Raw genomic sequence first — 21,979 nt, 5'->3', positions numbered from 1 at the left:
CCTAAGTGTGGTCTTGACAATTATTATTATTATTGTTCAGTCAGTGAGACTGGTGCGTGTAAGGGTGTTCCTATAATCGACGCTCTGCTCTGTGTAATGTTTTACAACAGTGAGGCTCTGCTGAACTTTGGTGTTTTCTCTGCAGCTGGGGCCCATGTATGCTGTTATGTCATTGAGACTCTGATGCGTGTTCTTCCTGCCAGTGATGCACTGTCTGCTCTGTAGTGTCTTCTGACAGTGAGGCTCTGCTTTGGGTACAGTGTTTTGTAACAGTGATGCTCTGCTCTATGCATAGTGGTCCAAGCAGGCCCTGCTGGCGGACGCGCCTTTTCTCAGTGCCCCTTTTCTGCTTTTAGTGCTTTCTGTCAGTGTTCCTCTTTTGTACGCACCAATTTTCATACAGTTCGTTGATCTATGTGGCTGTTCTCAGTGAGGCTGCAGGGTTGTTCTTGTAGTGCGGTTCTTTTATACCCCCGCACAGAGTTCTTTCTGTGAGGGTTTGTGGTGTGCAGTTTCTTGTGGTATTGAGACTGATGGATGTCGAGTAGCCTTATCAGTGGGGCTCTGTGTACAGACAGATGCTTCTCGTTTAGTGAGGATTTGTTGTGTGTGTGTGTATGGGGGTCTTCTCTGGCAGTGAGCCCCAGTAGTTGGTCTGTTCTTGCTCGGCATCATTCAGATAGAGGTCTGTAGCCACTCCTGCGAGATTTGCTGATGCGATTCCCCGCTTTTCCCGCTCCAAGATAGCAGTGAGCCACACAACGCCCTGATTAGTCTCTTACAACATTATGCAGGGTGAAAAGATTGTAACCACCTGTACATGCTCTGGGGGACAACCGCGAGGTCCAGGTCAGGTGGCAGGGCGCTCCCCTCTGCAGACTTGGGTCAGCTCTCCACCCCTGCTAAGCCCTGTGCTCCACCTCAGCAGCAGCGTTGAAAGGAGAGGTGCGGGCTGCCCCGCAGCGTGCCCAGATAACCTTCAAGGAGCTATGGTGGAGAGCGAGCGATAATGCGGCGTGTGTGTGTGTGTGTGTGTGTGTGTGTGTGTGTGTGTGTGTGTGTGTGTGTGTGTGTGTGTGTGTTTAAGTGTGGGGTTTGACAACACAGCTGGAACCCATTGCTTGCTTAGAGTGGGATTTGAGTTTGTCCCTTTCAACCATTGGCTCTCTTCGACCAGCCTTTTTCAGGCATTAGTTTAGACTACTTTGTCATTCATGTCTTGGCTCAGACTAGTGTAGAAACAATTTCTCACCTAATTCCATTGGCTGTCTTGAGTGTATCCTTTACACCTCCACTCAGTTGATCCTTTACACTTCCACTTAAGCACTTGTATTAAACTGCATGGTGACTATTTTACATTTATCGCATCTTCTTTGCGCACAGGACTTTAAGTAGGATTTAAAAAAAAGTGTGTGTGTGTGTGTGGGGGGGTCTCAATGGTGCGTGGCTTAAAACGCATAAGCTAAAACTATGTGCTTGGCATAGAGCGCCGTCTGACTGGCATTTTGCTTCTTCTGTGATTGAGTCCAAATATATAATACACTAAGTAAGATTACCTACAACAAGCTAGGCGACTTTGAAGTTATCTCAAAGGCAGTGAAGGGTGGCCATGCTGCAGAGTAAAGATTTTTTGTTCCACCCCGATGGTGATGGTAACAAGCATTGGTATAGCCAATAGGTCTCGCCTTTGGGACCTTATAAGTTTTTAGCCATGCAACAGTTGATGTTATTGCACCAAGGAAATTGTGCTGCCTAACTAAATACTTATAATGTCCCAAAAGCGAGACCTATTGGCTATGCCAATGCTTGTTTGTAAACTGAGTTGAGGATGAGTCATTCCACTGAAGGTGCGTCTTGTGAATACCAACTCGAACCAGTATCCACACCTACCTCCCTTTATCTAAAGCTTTATGAAATTGGGTCCCAGCTGTAAAGAAAATCTTGCACACACTCTCCTGCCCACAGATAGGAAGTGTATTAGCAGCTGCCTGTTGGAGTTATAGTTTTTGGGGATTGTTTTGAGGGATCCCTTGGAGCCGCAGCGACTAAACTTTTAAACGTTTCTATGATCACTAACTAGCCACTTTGTTGATATTGTATGAATGTCCTGTAAGTCTAATTGCCTCAGTTTCGTATTTGAGTATATTGGAAGTGTCTCTGTGTAAAATAATAATTTATGACGTCCTTATAGCAGAGAGGGGAACTGTGTGTACTGTTAGTCTGAACCTACGTCCAAAACAGCTAGCTCGCATCCTCTTGTTGGACCCATCATTAGGTGTAGCTTGCTCATGCGGTTTTGTTTGTTTTTACATTGACTGTCGCACCTCAGAAATTACCTGTGTCCTTACAACTCATTTCTCAAAGTACAACAGTAGTCTTGCACTTAACATGTAACTTTCCTAATGACTAGTGATTGTTCAAGAAAATGAAACTGGAAGCAGCACTGGGGATGCTGCGACCTTGCACTTGATATTTTAACCCAGTTGAATGTGATTAAGAACCTTACAAAATGGAGCTATTCAAATTGACCTTTATTTGAATGCAACAGTCTAAGGGTCGCGATCGAATATCAGTCATGGATCTCTCCATTTTCTGATTGGGATTCACTTCCTGGCCATTATCATGATGCATTCTCCTTCTACCAAGTGTTCTCAAATAAGCGAAAATGTTCTCAAATAAGCGAACATGTTCTCAAATAAGAGAAAAACAACACATGGCTTTTTTGTAATTCCTAAATAAATTATCCTGGGAGAGATCAAAGTGTTTTTGTTTTTTTTGTCTGAGGATATTTATAAGAAGGACTTTCTTTAATTGCAGCCTGGCTCTTGTCTTCCAATATTTCTGCTATACAGTTCAAACCCTTTACCCCTTCCCTACTTTTAGCTTTTTTTGTCAAGTCTTTCAATTACTTCTACAAACAACTATCTTGTACAGTTGATTCTTACTTCCTCCTGACAAATTAATATGCATTATCTGAATGAAATGTAATATATTTGTGGAGGTAAAACAGCACCAGGCAGATACTGATCTCATTGGGTGCGGTCTTTCCGGGGTGCAGTATTGCTTCACCGTTCTAAATTATTTAGTGTGTAATGGGGCTAGTGCTGTAATATTTCATGTTTTTCACACTATGAAGTGAAACCCATAGAATCTTTACAATCTTCCACTGAACGCACACGTTTTTCCTGGTAATACATTTTGTGATTGTGTTTCTGACATAACTTCAACTCCGTTGCCAACAGACCTTTAGCAGGGCTCTAGCCTCTTAAATTGAGGCAGTGTGCACAAAAATACCATAACCATCTACTAATTGGCCTTGCGGAGAGACCACAGAGTTTCAGCTGTCTGGTTACCCTCTCTCCCTTGCCTTCTGTAAACTGCAGGTTATTTGGAAGTGGTAAAATTGGCATTCCTCAAGCTCCTGCTGTTAATCTCTCCTCAACTTCTTATTTACAATATCACATTTTAAATGATTATTGCATGAGAACGATATGCAAAATGTACTGTTTATTCTTGTAACCTTTTTTTTGGTTTGTAATCTCTACAGTGAGGTTAATAAATTTGATATTGGTTGATTCTTCATCAGGCATAGTAGGTCTTCTGTTTCATTGTCTAACCTTGCTTTTTCTTTGTAGGTACAGTTGATAAACACTCAATTGAAGTTACCAACTGTTTCTCAGTTCCGCACAACGAATCGGAAGATGAGGTGAGTGTCTTTAGCCCTCTCCTAGTGTATCCTTGTCTTGCATTTGTGCTTCAAGTTCAGCTTCTGCCATCGGTTGACAGGTGTCCCACATTATTGAGGTGACTATATGACTATCTGCAAGTCCTTTAGCATTCTTGAGTAACATACTCTTCTGCAGTCTTCAGCAAAATCGTTTAGTGTTGGCCCCTCTTATCAAATTTCTGTTCTGCCCTTTGTATGGAGCACATCATTTTGTCCACACCCAGTATATGCTATACCTTTCCCATATAAATCATTCAGTGTGGGTGTCAGTTGCGTTCCCCATTCTGTTAATTTTGTTTGTCAGTCAGCAATAAAATATTCACCAATAGTGCTTGATTTCATACCTTCCCCATTTTTACTCGGGCATCCACCCCACTGTCATTCAAGCTGGGCTCATTGAGATTTATGAGTCTTTGATTGTGTCTACAGTCTTTATTACCTACTCCCACTAGGTACCAAATGTGGGGCATTCCCGCAGAATATGTGTAATCCTTCTATCTAGACCGCATTTTGCCAGAAAGGTTAGCAGCGTTGGTGTTGATGGTATGTAAGCAGCATGGTGTCCGGTGCCAGAGGTATAGGATTTTGATGGCTGCTTCTCGCCTTTTAATTTTTGAATGCTCACGCCCCCATACATGTTTTGATATTTATTCTTCTGTTGTTCTAAGGTGAATTCCACTTCCAAGTCTCTCTCCTGGCTGGATTGAGAGCCACTGTTATGCATAATGTGTCCGATTGGTAATGTCTGTATATTCTAGAAATTAGAGGTGTGTTCTGTATCACTCCCCAAGAGTTATTCAGATTTGGTGAGTGGGCATTTTGTTGCTTCTTTCTTTTTGGACGATGTTGCATCTGATTTGTATGCATCTAAATTTTCCCCACTCTCCTAAACCACAGTCTGTTTTGATTCGTTAAAATTACTTTATTCCGTTTTTGAAGACATCCCCAATATTTATGCACTGAGCATGTCTCCGTTGTCTGAAGACCTCTCTGTTTTATCTCCGCTTAAAGTCTGGATTTTCGAGTAGTGGTGTGTATGCTAAGGCCTGTTGGCTTGTGTATGATGTCCTAAATTTGTAGTGTAGCCCTTGTTATCCGGGACCTTGACAGAATTTGAGGACTATACTTGGGGCACATCCCAGAGTGGGCCTCCCACTGGTAAGCGGACTATAAAATACCACTGTTTCTCTGTTTTGACTGCTCTAGAGGGTAGTGTAGGTGAGCTGCATCGGAGTAGGCAACAGCATGGGCACTCACAAACATTTTCCAAGGGACCATACGTTTGGTCTGTGATGTGACCGAGGGCCACACTGATGCAAGTGGGTGGAAGTTGGGCAGAGGGAGTTGGTGTGAAGGTGTGCATAGGTGAAGTGAAGCATAACTGCATAATGTGAAACCAGAAAACCTGGGATTAATCCCAGTTTACCCACTTTATTATATTGTGTGAGGTTATGCAATTGTTTTATTTTACTTTCCCACCTTTTTCTTCATTATCACAAATAAGAGAACCTAAGAATAAATGACTTAAGGATGTGCATTCTACAAAACCTTCTCCTGTGTTTGATTTAATAAACTATAATGTACATTTATAATAGGAACCCAGGTCACCCAAAGAGTGCACATAACTGATTTGCCTCTTTAGTTTACCATTGGCATTATTGTTAGGGTTTAGGAAAGAATGTTTAGACATTCACGTTTGAAAACCATCACTTTTTAAATAATACTTGTGAATGCCCTGATCTAATCTCATAAACTAAGATAAAAAGGCTTGGCAAATTAATTAAATACACTGTTTAAATTCTGAAGAAACTATCGTATTTTTACACTTTCGCTGAACAATGTCTTTAAAAATAAAGATGTTCTTAAAGTTGAGCAGTGCAACACTCCCTTTACTTCCTTTCTTTAACACAAATTAACATTTAAATAAATGTTCCCTCGTTTATTTAGCATCTTTTTATTGCTAGTGCTGAGACAAGTAAAGAGCAGCCCAGATTTGCTGTTAAACAGGGTGCCAATGTGGCCCCCGGGCCGTTCTTTGAGTATCTGTGGGCTACAAGTATCCCTACGCCTACACTTCATTGTGCTATTTTTACTGCCATTTTTGCATCCCTCCGCTTCCCCTGCCAAAAATGTTTGTCTGCCCTTTGTAATTGTCCGATAATCTGGCGGTCTGTTTTGATGGGCATTGTCTGAAATAGAAAAAGCACATTGGGTACGATTTCCACTTTGATGGAGGGGATTTGATCATACCAAGATATTGAGCAATTATGCCAGCTTTGTATTTCTGTTTGGGTTTCTCTTGCTAGTGGTGGGAAATTGGCATTGTGTATGTTCTGTTACTCAATTTCAATTTTTATTCATTATGATTTGGAATTCCGAAGAATTCCACATAAAAATACATCTTAAAAACACATTACAGTACATAAATTAATCTTGTTATTTCATCTAAAAACAGAGATGAACAAATCAGTAGCAGCCATTTTAGAGGTTTTCCAGTGCCAAAAAGGGTGAACTATGAGTAGTCAAGTTGCCATACATGAATTCTTACAGATTTATACGGGCTTATAATCTACTACTATCCTAAAACATTCAGAATTAAAACTTATTGTAAAGTGCAAAAATTTTAAATTCGCTATACACTACTAGGTAATGAACGAAATAACCATGTAATAAAAGATAATTTGTCTATTCACTAAACTGTACTGTATAACCTACAGCATAATGACAGTGCAAAGTAGTTCAATACTGTAGACTCGCCTTTTTTAGCGTGAAGTACACCATAGTTTAGCAGCAAAACAAGGATTTAGTAAGGTGCTTGAGATCCTAGAAAAGGAGTAACTAGCATCAGAAAAAGTTTGTAAAAGTGCACATGCTTGATTTCAATCATAGTAAATCGGCCTTAAAGACCGAAGAGTCAAAGTGCAAGTGCTCAGTGCATACATATTAAAGGATCCTTACGACATTAATATATGTTTAAAAAAGCAAAAAAAAAATTTGAAACCCATGAGTTCAGATGGGGGGGGGGGGGGGGGGGGACAACAGACAATTTCTGGCATCTTCTGCTGTGGTGATTATACTTTAAAAAACAATTCCTTAGATATCTACGACGTGTTGATTGTAATGCGGGACAAACCAATAAAACATGATTCAGATATTGTATACAGGAATAATATAAATGACAATACCTTTCGTGTCTAGCAATACCCTCCCAGGCTCCTGTTACAATTCTTAGGGGGAGTAAATTCAATCTCACTAGCAGAATCACCCTGTGCACTCCATGTTTAAGATTCCATAAAACATAAGGTTGTTTTTTTTTTTGACAATACTGCTCCCCACAATACAATCAGTATTTCTATTCTCTGAGCACATTTTAATAACTCTTTCACGAGAAACCCCGTAGATTAAGAAAACAATTAGTTTTCAGAGCCCTTTTGCAAAGAACCGCCGCCCCGTCCTTCTCTAAGCCAAACATTGTTAATGCTTTTAAATTATTCCTAAAAATAGCACTTTTTTCTTTCATATTTACAAATATTTCTCTGTACAGTGCTACCCGTAGCAGGTTCTCAGAGCTATTTAACAATGCATTGCACCATGTTAAGCACGCGGCCATAGATAGCACATAAGTGGAAAGAAGACCAAATTTGAGCCTAAGCGCTGCAATAGGTGCTGCGCGATTCAAATTACATATTTGGCGCCAGATTTGCCCTTCCACTTTCTCGAATTTGTCCCACTCTTGTGCATCTATTGTTTCACTGGCGTAGCTCAGGGTTAGTGGGATCTTTATTTTATAGATTTTATATTAACAGTCTGTGTGTGTGTACAGACGGTTAATTGCAAAGGCTTGTGAGATTGCTTTGCCTTTGCAACGGTCCATATGACTATTAGCTGAGCACCTATTTGTAAATATTTTTCCTAAATATGGATAAAATGTTACTACTTCCAATTTCTCTTTTCCCAAGAACCAGTTCAAATTTTTTCTGACCTTACATCCTTGATAACTAAAAATCATGACTTTACTCTTTAAAATATTTATTTTTAGATAATACTCTTCTGTGTATCTAATTAGCTCAGCAAGTTGTCTTTGCAGTCCAATTGGGGTTAAATCCATTAATCTAGCATCATCTGCAAATAGCAGACAGCTCAGCTATAAGTTTCCTAATTTAGGGGGATCTCCTTTACTGAGCCCCACTCTTCTTGGCAAATCATTAATATAAATGGAAAAAAGTAGAGGGGCCAAAAGGCACACCTGCTTCAACCCATTGTTGGTTACTATTTTCCTCTCGAGGCCTTGTTGTTCCCCCCACTAAAACCGGAGTCCAAGTGGAGCGCAATTATTAATCGTAATAGATTCCCTGGTATCCCCATGGTAACCAATTTCCTCCACAGCTTCCCCCGATCTACCCTGTCGAATGCTGTGGAGAAATCTATAAAAGCTGAATATAGCGGCGCACCCCGACTTACTCGATATTTTTCAGTTAAAGTTTGCAAAATGATGATATTATTCAATGTGCCACTATTCTTACGAAATCCTGTTTGTTCCAAAGGGATAAAATTATTTCCAAATGCCCACTCTTGAACATGAGTGAGAATACTCTTTGCAAACAGTTTCCCGGTTGCATCCAGGAGAGAAATCTGTCTAAAACTGGCAGGGGAATTTTTTGGACCCTTTTTATATAGTGGAACTAGTAAACTTCCCTTCCAGGATTGTGGTATATCACCGTGGATATAACAATGGATGCAGAAATTTTGTCCACTCTTCACAATCCTATTTATTATGGCTATTGGTACATCATCTGGGCCCATTGCGTTGGAATATCTTGCCCCTTTAATGTAACCCTCAATCTCCATGACTGATGGTGCACCATAGTCGCTCCCTGCAGTCGGGGTAATACTAACCTCTTGGCTCTGTCCAACTGTGAGATTTGAAGCATACAGCTGGGAAATATACATGGACCATTCTTCTTCTGGGATTAAAATAGGTTTTGACTTCTCTCTCCCATCTCAAAATTTTGCTATCAGTGCCCAATACTTCCTAGTGTCCCCAGAAAGAGCCACCTCTCGAAGTCTAACCCATTTTTCGTCTTCAGCCCTCCTACGATCCGATGTTGTTTTCCTTTTCCGTACCTGTTTCAGTCTACTGATTTCTCTCTGCCTTTGTATCGTGGGCTTCCTAAATTGGTCCCTAATTAAACCATTAATTTCCCGATTCGGTTTTTTAATATCCCATGGTATTATTACTAATGGAGTACAACTAATGCCTTGCTTCTTTCTGCCAAAAGTTCTAATTGCAGCCAAGACTCTCTCAAACCTCTGAAGAGGGGTTTCTTGGCTGGAAATAAAGGCGATATTTTCAAAGACCCTCTTAAAATTTGGAAGCAAATTATTTGACCAGCAAGTACGCCCATTATTACGATTATATGAGACCTTTTCATCCCTCTGATTCCTAAGTTCAGGCTTCTCAATTTCTATATCCACTTTTGCAGCTAAAATACTATGGTCACTCATGTTAGTGGCAAATACCTTAAATTGTGTACATACATTAAATAGTTGAAAAGATACTGCCATATTATCAATTAAAGAGTGACCATATACACCCGGAAGGTAAAAGCAGCGGGGGAGTCCTCCAGGAATCTACCATTTAACGATACAAGGTCTAAACTTTTAAAATTTTGCAAAAGTAACAGGCCTAGTTTATCTGACCTTAGATGGCCCATACTGCCTCCAGTTCCGGGTTAGAAAAAGACATAACTGCACTATTGGATAGTTTAGCGTTAAAATCACCCGCCATTCATTATACATGAGCATTCTTCATTGTTACTTAACCTTTGCACAAAAGTACAGATTGAGTCGACCAATACGTTTGACGCTCTCCCTGGAGGAATATACATGTTTACCAGTAAGAGAAATCGCTTGCCCCAAGTTATCTTCACCAATCCTCAACTTTACTCCGATACAGCATTTTGAGGGGTGCTTATAGATCACAGGATCCCATCTTATGTCACAGCTAAGTAAAATGGCTAAACCGCCACTTGCGTGCCCTTTTATAGATATTTTTGCTGTACAACAATACACATGAAAATTCTCTAACTGAAACTCCTCCCCCATCCACGTTTCCTGGAGGCAAATTATTTTGGGGTCAAATTCTAATAGTGATTTAAGCTTACAACTCGTTTTTCCTACCCCCACTACATTCCAGGATAGGATGTTTCCCAATTGGCTACCCCTGCACTTTGGGCTTTGTGGTAGATATTTTTGACCCATTCAGGGTACCTGCAACCCAGCTCCACTTTGCTACCTCATCCTCCACATTGAGACTACTAGGCCTTCGGGCTTCAGGGCCGAAAATGTTAATATCTCTGTTTCCTAGGCTTCTCCCTACCGTTATTTCGATGTCTTTAAGGTTTATGGGGATTTTTGCACCCCTGTTATTAGGGAACCCACACCCTTGCATCTGATGAATCGTTCCTAAGCTTTCTGATGGGGCTCAGCACGGGGGTACACTAGGGATCACATCTATACCTCTTTTTCTAAAGCAATCTGCATTAACTATAACCAATGTTGAAACTACCCCTGACAAAAATGTAACTCTAGTACTTGAGGGTGTGCTCCTCCAGTCTAAGTAGACCGTCTCAATATCTTTACTTGTTATTGGACCCAAGTCCTTTATTTCTGTTAACAACTGTAGGAGGGCACTTCTATTCAATAACATTGGTTCAGTTTCAAACCGAGAGACGAAAAACAAGGTCCTGCCCGACTCCTGGCCCTGTATTCCTTATTGGCCCATTACCTGGCTGCCTTAAAACCGGGTCTCTCTCTAACATGCCCCTATTACTGTTAAAAACTGTGAACAAGTCCCCCTCCCCAACTGTCCCCTGGCCGGAATCAGACCGTGCTGGGAAAGTATCCCGTCCATGGGGATGGAAAGGGGCTCCTCCGGTAGCCGATATTGATCTATTGCAGGCTCATGTAAGTTTTCCGTTACATTTCCTGATATGGGGTCTCTACTTATCTCATGTTTTATCCCACTTTCTTCCTGGCCCTCTTGGCATTGTGGGTGAGTCAGCACCAGGTTCGAACAGATCGACTGGTTATCATTATCTTGCCCAGATTTTTGACCCATGTTCAATTTGAGTTGCCCCAATGTCCCTGTGTCCTTTCTACCTGGAGGAGATTTTATACTATTTAATTCCTCGCTTATTGGAGGGAACTGCAATTTTTTCTGTTTCCGTTTAGGGATGCGTCGAATCCTGTTCTTCTTACCCCTTCGACCAATTCTAATATTACTTTCACTCAATACTGGGGCCTCTCCTAAGGGTACAATATCTGAAGTATTTGCTAATTAACAATTAACTGTAGGCTAGGGTTGTTTGGGTTACTTTTTCAGGTCTCGCACCTAGCGTTGCAGTGCTGTGCATTGCTCGCGCAGCGAGAGACCTCTTCTACGGGGTTCCAAAATCAAGCCAGGAATCGCACACGCTCGTGCGTGTGCTTTTCCTTTTCTGCCACACTATTGGCCTTTGCCTGCGTCTTTTTATTAAAGGCAGTACGCAATTGGCCAAAGGCGGGCACATTGCTCCACCCATGGCCTATTGATGACTATTACGCGCACCAAAAGCCATGTGGTTTCAATTATCGTGCCCAGACACGATAATTGAAACCACGTTTCGCTGTGGCGCGCGCACCACTCGTTTACAATAGTGATCGCTTTTGCGATCACTTTCGCCGCCGCTTCAGGATGGGGTTAGTCCTACATGGGGAGAGCAGTCTAAAGAGGTTGAATGGTGTAACGCTTATGCATTGGCATGAGTTATTTTTAATGGATTAGCGGTCGTTTTTTTTTTTAAGCAGCCCGATGTGCATCCTGTTTAACTATAGCATTAGCTCCTTTGTATGTGAGGAGGTGAGCGGGGCTCCCCCACGTTTGCCATGTATGCTGTTTCTTTCATAAGCATTGCGGTTTTACATACTACGACCACTTGTTTTAAAAGTATTACCGCCTCTTACGCCCCAAGTACTTGTGAAAATAGAAGAAGGGTATTTCAACAAAGAAGCACATTTTTGTTACTCTCTCTTATGGCATTTTATTTCTGAAAATATATGGCAATTTTGCTAAAAAAATATTTTTGCAAACAGCAACCAAATAAGGGTGTATAGCAGAATACCTATACGTGTAGTGCTTTTAGGAGTATGCATCCGATGTGAAAATACCAGTTTTCTGCACGCATGCAGCACAAGTATTTTTTATCAGTGCTTGTAGCCCCCCGACCGAAGCAAGCCTTCCGTTTTACGGCCTGATGGACGCACTCGATGGAAAGTCGTGCCTGTTTTGCCGAGGCGGCGCTGGGGTCAGGGGAGGGATGCCTCATGGAGCCGCCGCGGCGCAGGAGCCGCAAGGTCCAGGCTGTTCGGCCTCGGAGACCAACGCGTGGGAGCTGAGGGGGCTTGGAAAAGCAGCTGCGTCAAAGGAGCATGCGGCAACGGGCCGGACAGCTCCGCTTTGCGGGCTTGGGCTTTGCGGGGCTTATCTGCCTTTTTTTTCGAAAGCTGCAGATTTACATTCCGTGCGGATTAGACGACCCGTGTATTTGTAGTGCGCCTGGACGGAAATGCCAGCCGCTAAGTACCGCACTGGTGAGACATGCAGTGGAAATAACGCGCGTGCTGCTTTCTCCACCAGAAAATGGAATCTCAGAGACTGGACAGTTGGCAGGAGGGTGATACTAAACCAGGCCTACTCATTTATTCACTAGTGTGAAGCCAGTGTGCACTTAACACTTGTACAGTATACGTAACAGTAAGAGCCCACCTAACTGGCTGCTTTATTGGCGACTTAATTTGCTACACAAATGGGACTCTGGTGCAATAACACTTAAGCGTCCAAGGCCTCGGATGGGGGCCTGAGCTAATACTACATTGTAGGAAAAATGGACCCCAAACTGCTAAAAAGTTGGGGGGGGGGGGAATTGGTCAATTATCATTTTTAAGGAGAAAACAAATATGCACGTAGTGGGAGTTTTCTCCATGTTTTCTGTTTTTTCACAGATGTTCGTTAAAATAAAACAGACAGTGAAATGACCCCACTCAGCATAGCAAACAGTGAACAAACAAGACACAATTATTCAAAGTATCTTAAATGTTTGGACATACTACATTAACGTATCTTTTGTCTCTGTGCCAATTTAAAAACTATTTAAAAAGAGGTTAAATATGTAAGGATTTGGAGCCATTTCAAGTGGTGAACGAATAAATGCTACAGTTTGGATCCATATGTTGAAATCCTGCTGCAAGACAGACCCTTGTACTCTGCACATTTTCATAAATGCCAAAGTTCCTATGAGGGTTTCAATTTTTATAATTTTTTCAATCGTCATGGCAGATCGTGACGCTTCTCTGGAGCATGTACAACTCAAACGCACTTTATCAATTCTCTACAGAAAACCTGTAAATGATCCGCACTGTGCTAATCAAGGAAACTTCAACTCATCCACCAACACAGACCTTGCTTACGACCTAACCAGCAGCACCCGGAAGTCGAGCGTAATTCTAGAATAACAAACGTCATGCACAGTACCTAATACCTCCCGTCATTCAGACATTGAACCTCATGCACAGCACCTGTAGTCACCACCTACAGGACCCATGTAATGCGGGTCAATATCAGCTAGTTTGGCAAAGCAATCCCTTTTACCAGTGTGTGGTTTTCATTGTTGGGTGCATACAACCTTCTACACAAAAACTATGCGATCATGTGTTAGTGTCCACACGCTCCGCCGTGTCTTGTATGGGGAGCTTGTTACATAAATTATGCGATGTGTCTGCTGTGAGGGCAGGCTCTGCTTCTGGGCCTACAGAACTGCCCGAGGCTTAAGAACTAACCCGCCCACCTGCAGGAGCAGCACGCCTCCCCACCCCTACTCCCTTGCATTCTCATCAAGCTCTATAAAACCGTCTTTATTCCGTGAGTAATGTTTATAAAAGTTTGTATACCGTGCCTTCTTGCAAAGGCCTGCAGCATCGCCTGGCTATAGATATGGTAAAATAAACTGATAATTACCAGTACATGAACAGCCCAGATTCTATAATCGACGTCATAAAACGGCAGTGTGAAGTTACTTAGATTCCAACTTGTAACTTGCAGACTTCATACAAATAACGAGCACTTGCACAGAACTCACTGCGTTATCTTTGCAGACTTGCACTTCTATATTAATCTGATAAAATGCTAAGCAAAGGTCTGGACATACAGATTTTATGTATGCAAACGTCGGGACGCGCAAACCCCTCCATTTCCCGTCTGAATCTTATTAAACTTCTTTCCCCTTCCCTCTCAGTGCCTGCTCCTTCCCCGCTTCACTATCCAGGCTCCCACCCCCTCTCTCTTCTGTGTGTGTGTGTATGTATGTATGTATACTTTCTCTCACTTTCAGATCTGCCCTCCCATTTACTCTTTCCTTATCTGTAAATCAGAAACCTCCCTTTGAACTGGGAGAAACAAACATTTGCAATGCAATAGGTCTCGCAGTCGCATTTACTGAAAGTTTGAGCTATTGGCATTTCATTAATATTAGCTACGCCAATAGCTCAAACTTTCAAATGCTTGTTTAAAAATAGGGTAGACTCGTAATGGGGGAGTTACTGGGGATACTTTTACATTTAATTTTCCCCCTTGGCCGGTATGCATTGGACTACCTCTGAGCGTGACACTTTTAGAGCCCTCATTCATTTCTTTTGTTTCCCCATCCACAAATTTAGTACCACTTTTTGGCATCCCGTTACATAAGCGACTGTAGAGATCAGAAAGCGAGTCAGAGACGGGTCAGACCGCTGCGAGGCTAGGTTTGTTTATTTGAGGAGGGAAGGGGGTTTACGTGCAGACTGCAGAGCATTTCTGTAATGAAGCCGATAGATCCCGGACCTGGAGGGTAGCAAATGAAACGGTAACTGGGGGTGACAAGGGATGGGGCAATGTGGGAGTTAGCACTAAAACCACAACTGTTCCATTTTGGCTGCATAACCAGGGCTTTAAGTGGTACGCAAAAAGTGTGGGGTCTTTAAAAGGGGCGTGGCATAAGTAAATAAGGGCGTGGCTTAAACACATCAACGCAATTTTTGTGATTACCATAGTGTACCACCCAGCCGGTATTTTGGCTTCTCTCGGAGTCTTGTTATTGCTCCCAGATATATAATACAGCAACTGATATACACCTAGAAGCATCCAGGACTAATGGCTTTGTCAATGGTTGTTAACTGTTTAAGGTTAATGAGTGACAACAATGATTTTGGTTTGTAATTTAATATTGAAAATGTTCCCGTTCTGAAATCGTGAGATTGTGAAAAAGTCTGGGGAAGGGGTAATGACCTTCAGAGTGCCTCAGTCGCTTCAGGTGTGTTCACCTTACGTTAGACATGTGTGCCTTTTTTAGGTCTCGCCTTTTTTAGGTCTCTACTACTCTCTTGTACTCACTCTACTACTCTCTCTACTACTCACTCTCTACTGCTGTACTCTACTATTCTCTACTACTCACTCTACTACTATCTACTACTCGACTACTCTCTACTAATCTGTACTACTCACTCTCTACTACTCACTCTCTACTACTCACTCTCTACTACTCACTCTCTACTACTCACTCTACTTCTCTCTCTCTACTACTCTCTCTCTAATACTCACTCTCTAATACTCACTCTCTAATACTCTACTACTCGCTCTCTACTACTCGCTCTCTACTACTCGCTCTCTACTACTCGCTCTCTACTCACTACTACTCTCTACTACTCACTCTCTACTCACTACTACTCTCTACTACTCACTCTCTACTCACTACTACTCTCTACTACTCACTCTCGACTCTACTACTCGCGCTCTGCTACTCGCTCTCGGCTCTGCTACTCGCTCTCGGCTCTGCTACTCGCTCTCGGCTCTGCTACTCGCTCTCGGCTCTACTACTCGCTCTCGGCTCTCCTACTCGCTCTCGACTCTCCTACTCACTCTCGACTCTCCTACTCACTCTCGACTCTCCTACTCACTCTCGACTCTACTACTCACTCTCGACTCTACTACTCACTCTCGACTCTACTACTCACTCTCGACTCTACTATGACTCTCTACTATGACTCTCTACCTCTCTACTATGACTCTCTACTATGACTCTCTACTACTCTCTCTACTACTCTCTCTACTACTCTCTCTACTACTCTCTCTACTCTCTACCTCTACACGCACATATATATATATATATATTTACATGTATATATTTACATCCATATATAAGCATATATATATATATATATATATATATATATATACACATCTGCATATCTATGTAAATACAAATATAAATGCATGTATACATATATGCATACATATGCATGTTATGTACATGAAAGTTTGAAAAACACTAATAAAAGCAAAGCTAAAAAGCCACCTAATTACAAACCGAATTGCTTTAACTTAAACGAGGCCGAGACCTATAGCATTTTCAATGCTTGTTTTTTAGGGAAGCCAGGTGTTTGAGAGCGTACCAGGTAAGCACCGCGCAGGGGTTTGGAACTGCACAAATTTTGGAAAGGAGGGTTTTTGAAAATGTACACTTTCAGGTGTGCAGTCGGGATTTCCATTTATAACTTGGGGTCGGTGATGGACCAAGATTCTGAAAGTAAAGACGTCAGAGAGGGGGTTACCCCTCCCCCTCTTTTCAGGGGCCTGGGCATCTGTGACGGGTGGCTCTGGGGCGCTACAAACACGACCCCTGAATTCGGTGGTACGTGCTCCTGTGAAGGACGGCGTTGGGGTGGTCCGAATACCAACTCTGTGTCACCTGGGGCGGTTGTCACCAGCCATCTTGGGGGGGGGGGGGGCCTCTATGCGTGGGAGGCTGGCCAGGTCGCCCCCTCAGGTTGCCGTCTTTGAACAGTAGCACAGCGCCTGTACCCCTGCGTTACTGGGACAATTCTGTGCAATTAATGTTCGAGAGTATTTTGAGAATGTTTCTCGAAAGATACAGATCAACTAACTGCCTTCTTAGGACACTAATATTTGCGTTATGAAGGGTCAAGAAGTGACGTTAGTGTCAGAGCTGCTTCACATCCTGTGATTTTGGGCAACTCACCTATACTCACCGTGCCTAAAAAATAATGTGACCATGTGTAATGTGGCTGGTGCTCATGCACAGTGCCCCGATATCTTTGCGTTGGGTTGAGTTCGCTTATAAAACTGCAAACAATGCACGCTGCTATGAATGTCCCACGTTCTGCAGAGGCCCTGCCGCCTCACTGCTGATTCTTGACATCCCACACTGCCCCAGCTGTAGATTGGACACCACCCAATGCCCCTCGCTGAATTTGAGCACCTTCTTCCTTTCCTGGTGCCTCTGACCCGCTAGGCCTGTGTTTGACCTCTTGCCTGTTCCAGATGGCCATAAGACCTGTTTGCGGACACATAGTGCTTTTCAGCGTCAGCCTTATGCCAATGAGGTCTTTCACTGGCCCCTTCTGCCTGTCCCAGTCACCGACGCCCACAATGCTTTGTATGCGGGTCCTTTCTGCCCTCCCCGGTGACGCTGCAGGGACTTCCTGCCCCTCATGGTGATCCTGCCTGCCCTTTCTGCCTCACCGTGTGACTCTGGTCCTTTCACACTTCCACAAGGTCTGTATCCGGGCACCTTTTGCTAGCCTGTTCCAGTCACCGACGCCCACAGTGCATGTATGCCGGTTCTTTACACCTCGCACGGTGAACAGGGACATCTTAAGGATTGGGGGGGGGGAGAGAATGTATTTTGGAGGGCCCTGTTGGGAATTTATAATTCAATTTCAGCTCTTTCGTGCCCTCTTTGGCAAGGTTACAGACTCTGCACAGAGCATTCATCCAAATTCTAAAGTTATATTTAATATTCTGGGACTTGTGTTTCAATATTGCAGCACAGTAGCACCTCACTAATATCACTGCAAATAATCTGTGTAACACCATCCCATTTCTCATATGTGAGACCCTGTTTTGATCTAAAGGAAACTTTTTTTTAGGTCTCGCCTGAGACAGCGCTTTAGCGCTGCTCTGGCGATAGCTTTAGTAAACGGGGATTTGGAAGTGCAAACAAGTGCTTTTCAGGCCTCCAAATATAGTGCATGTGCGCTGGGCGCGCCCACCAATTGTCAGCCTGCGTGATCACTTTCGCAGCCGCTTTGATGGTCACAGTGAGCCGCGCGGCCACTGAGAACATCAAAGCGGCCGCGAAAGTGCTCACCATTTGCCACCCCCTCCCTTATCCCACTTCCTGCTCGTATGACTCCCACCAGGGGCTTTAAATTCACACAGGGTGTTGGCAGCAGCCTCGGAAATCTGTCATTTGTTTTTACTCGCTGCCTCCTCCAGGGTCTGCGTCCACTCTGGAGTCGCGCTCCCCCACTTGCCGCGCGCACACGCCCATCGCCTGTGTATTGTGCACAAACTGTAATTAGCCTGGCGTTGCAGCGCTTGTCAACTGTTGGTTACTTTATTCAAATTAGGTCTTCCTCGAGTTCGCTATGTGTTACACGTGTAACGTTAGCTTTCTTTTGTTTTCTATTCCGCTTTTTTTTGGTTACTTCCTCTCCCCCGTTACAGCAAGTCTTCTAAACAAGCATTGACAAAGACAATATGTTTGGCTTTGCATCGTAAATCCACACGCGAAGCGCAACGTATGGACGGTAATACCACGAAATGACAGCCACATATTGCCAGGCCCGATCATCTTTAAAAACTTGTGGAGACTGTGCTTGCATATATTCTTCTGCATCACTTGTCAGAGTTAGGTCAGTGTTTGTTGCTGCTGTAAACAGGCACTGCTTCACGGTGCTCTCTGGTGTCATTAGTGATATATTTAAAGAGACAGGATTTAACGAGGGCCAAAGGAAATATGCGGATTTGCAGCTGCAGTGTATAGTAATGTATTTACCCTATTTGCCATATAATCTATCATCTGTTGCACAGTATGCAGACTTTACCCCAAAAAAGTGTTTCTAGTTTAAACGGATCAATAGTTACTAAAAACGCTGCTGTGGGTGCTGCCGTGTAGAGGAAGGCGCTTCAAAATAGAATACTGATCACCTCTCAATTGCTTATTCTTGTATTTGTGTGTTAAACTGTTACTAATGAAGTGGAACCCTAGCTTAGCCTGTGTTAGCATATGTACAAAAGTAACAAGCACTTGGAATGCAATAGGTCTCACATTAACGTTTGAGCTATTGGTGTTGCATTATTTAGCAATGCCAATAGCTCAAACTTTAATAATGCGAGACCTATTGCATTGCAAATGCTTGTTTATGGATGTTGCATGCAACATAAACACATTTCCCTGCAAAATGTCAGTAATAGACTCACTAATATTAGAAATGTATTAAAGACGAAAAAGTATTTAAAACAATCTGTTTAAGAACTATGTAACGTCATCAGGGCAAGACAATCTGCAGGACAGAGCTGGCTATATCAGGGGACCCCCGGATGACTGGGGCCCTGGGCTGGAGCCCCTTCGCTCATGCCTTAAAACGTCTCTGCTTGCCAAGCCTCTCTGCCTCACCCTGTGACCCTGGGCGTTCACACCCCCACAAGGCCTGTATCAGGCCCCTTTTGCCGGTCCCAGCCCTTGTCGTCCACTTGGTCTGTATGCGGTCAACATGTCCACAACACTTGTATACCAGTCCTTTTGCATTTCCTGTGACCCTTCACCCTACCACAGGGCCTGTATTGCCCCTTTCTGCCCGCTTCGGAGTTTTCAGGGCTGGGCTAACCTATTGAGCAGTCTGGCGATGGGGGAAGGGCGGCTCTGACCGGTCCGTGTATGGGCTATTTTGGGCTTGTTTTAAGGTATGCTGGGCCAGATTGTACTTTTTATTTCCATGGTATTCCCGCAAACATTGCCTCCAGCAAGCACGAATGATTGCATTTTGTGTGTTTTACGTTTCCAAAACTGTCCCTATGTGCAAACGTGGGCCACTTTTTCAGCTGATTCGCTAATGGGGCCACTTTTATTTCGTTGACCGGTGTATTTTCTGTCCCAGTCCGACACACTGGGTGTGTCTGACCCTACAAGACTTGAATCGGTACACCTTCTGCCTCTGACCCCCTGCCTGTTTTGCAACCTCCTGTGCCTTATGCCTGCATCTGGACTCCTGTCTGTCCCGGTCACCAGCGCATGCATGGCTTGAATGCAGGCACATTCTGCGTATTCAGGGGTGGCACTCTGACCCCACAAGGCCTGTGTCGGAGCCCCTTATGCCCGCCTTGGCGTCTCTGGTGCTTTAAATGTACAGGCACCTCAGGCACCGAGTACCTGCACCCTTTTCATTTAAACGGGAGAGTGCCTGCGCTTCTCGGCACTGCTGGTGCAATGGTTTTAAAGGGAGCGTCATGCCACTTTTCAGAAGCAAGGCAAAACCAAAGGGGATGATTGACGGAGTGTTGAACAATGCAAGCACTCACCCCCAGTCAACTGATCTGGGTTTAATCCATCATCATTCTTTAGCTCACTCCGCCACCCCAGTTCAGACATGGCCATATGCAAATCAGTCTGACCCTGTGCCTCATGGGAGTAGTTCAGCCCAAACTGCCAAGCCATGTCTTTCTTGGACCGGAAACAAGCATCCTCGGACCGGTTTCTGGCTAATCAGCTGTCATCAGCCGGGCTAGCTTGAATCCAGTGGCAAAGTGAGCAAGGGACCCACGTCTGGGCATACCCTGCCAACTTATGGCGAACAAAGCAAAACCAAAGGTTTGCATTTGTCACCCCGAGTGGGACGGGTATGCTCAGACGTGAGTCCCGTGCTCTCCCTGCCACTGGAATCAAGCTGTCCTGGCTGAAGAGGGGTGAAACCCCGAAACCGGTGCTAGGATGCTTGGTTCCAGTCCAGGGAGGACCTGGCTTGGCAGTTCGGGCTGGACTGTTCCCATGAGGCACAGGGTCAAGACTGATTTGCATATGGCTGGGTTCAAACTGAAATGGCATGGTGAGCAAAAAAACGATGGATTTAGGCCCAGATCTCTGTACTGGGGTGATTGTATGATATTGTTCTGCATTCTGTCCATCAACTGTTGTTTTTGCACTTTTCAGAAGCAGGCATGCGCTCTGGGGTAGCGAGTTTATATTTCCATTTAAAGTACTCTGTGTCTCTCTGACCTTACAAGGCTGTATCCGGGGGCCTCTCCTGGCCACACTGGACCCACAGTGTCACCACTACAGGTAAAAGGGGAGCCCCACTCTTTACAGACACACGTGTGTACGAGTGATGTGCTTGGCCAGTTATGGGGCGCCGCCCTCCTTTGAGTGCACGTAGAGTCGGCGTACCTCTGAACGTCTCCCGCTGGTTGTCGGAGAGCCTTCCTTCTGAGAAGACAAGTGCCCGTTGGGTTCACCCTGGGTGCAGAAGCTCTAATACAGCAACAGCGTACAGGCCCGCGCATAGGGGCTTGGCCTCCATTGGTGCAGCAGGTGCAGTGGCCCCTGGGCCGAGAGGTCTGAGGGGCCCATTAAACCCCGACTGGGGCTGTATTTCACAGTTTAGACAGCGGCCAGGGGGGCCATTTCCTTCCTTGCACTAGGGCCCGAGACACCTCAGTCATGCCACTGGCTGTGAACACCTAAATCAAGGTCGAATTGCACTGGGAGGTTACAGGGGGCGGTGGGTGTGAACAGTGGCGTGCCTCTATTTAGGATTTTTTTTTTATTCCCGAGCGCAGTTTTTTCAGTACTTTTCGAGTGGTGATGGAGAAAGGACTGTGCCCCACTATTGCACGCGAGGCTAACTGCATTTTGATGATTATTAACATATTTTTTCTTGAGGAAATGGATTACATTTCCTGCCTCGGTGGAACCGCTAATATTTCCCGTGAATTTGGGACACACCTTTTCTGACTCTCGTTCGATTACTGATAAATATAAGATTCATTGAGAGTCCTGGAGAAACGAGCCAATCCAGATATACACATCTCATAGAGCTGCACACGTAAATACACTACAAACGCTTACAGATGCAGAAAGCAGCACCGCAGACACGTACGGCTGCACACAAGCACACCAAAATACATGGCAAAAAAAGCACACTAGTAGAAATGGGCACACACCGAACAGAGACACACGTGCAAAATACACCCAGAGAGGTGCCCGCACGCTCATCAGAAACATGCATACAAAACGCGCCCCAAAATATACATGCACACACACTCACACAGGTGAAAGCATACATTCACACACCGGACACACCAAAAACTAATATCCAGAAACA

The 21,979-nt window shown here is 44.0% G+C and overlaps 1 protein-coding gene across 1 annotated transcript in view; it reads left to right on the top strand.

Annotated features, from left to right (window-relative positions):
• The window catches only part of EIF3F (eukaryotic translation initiation factor 3 subunit F), a 112,490-nt gene that overhangs the window by 18,754 nt on the left and 71,757 nt on the right, over positions 1–21,979 (top strand). Inside the window, exon 2 of the mRNA XM_085637409.1 lies at positions 3,636–3,706. Coding sequence (XP_085493535.1) covers positions 3,636–3,706 — 71 coding nt within the window. The remainder of the gene's footprint in view (positions 1–3,635; positions 3,707–21,979) is intronic.

The sequence above is a fragment of the Triturus cristatus genome, chromosome 12, assembly GCF_964204655.1.
Source record: "Triturus cristatus chromosome 12, aTriCri1.1, whole genome shotgun sequence".
Classification (NCBI taxonomy): domain Eukaryota; kingdom Metazoa; phylum Chordata; class Amphibia; order Caudata; family Salamandridae; genus Triturus; species Triturus cristatus.
This window is presented reverse-complemented; position numbering and strand designations above follow the sequence as displayed.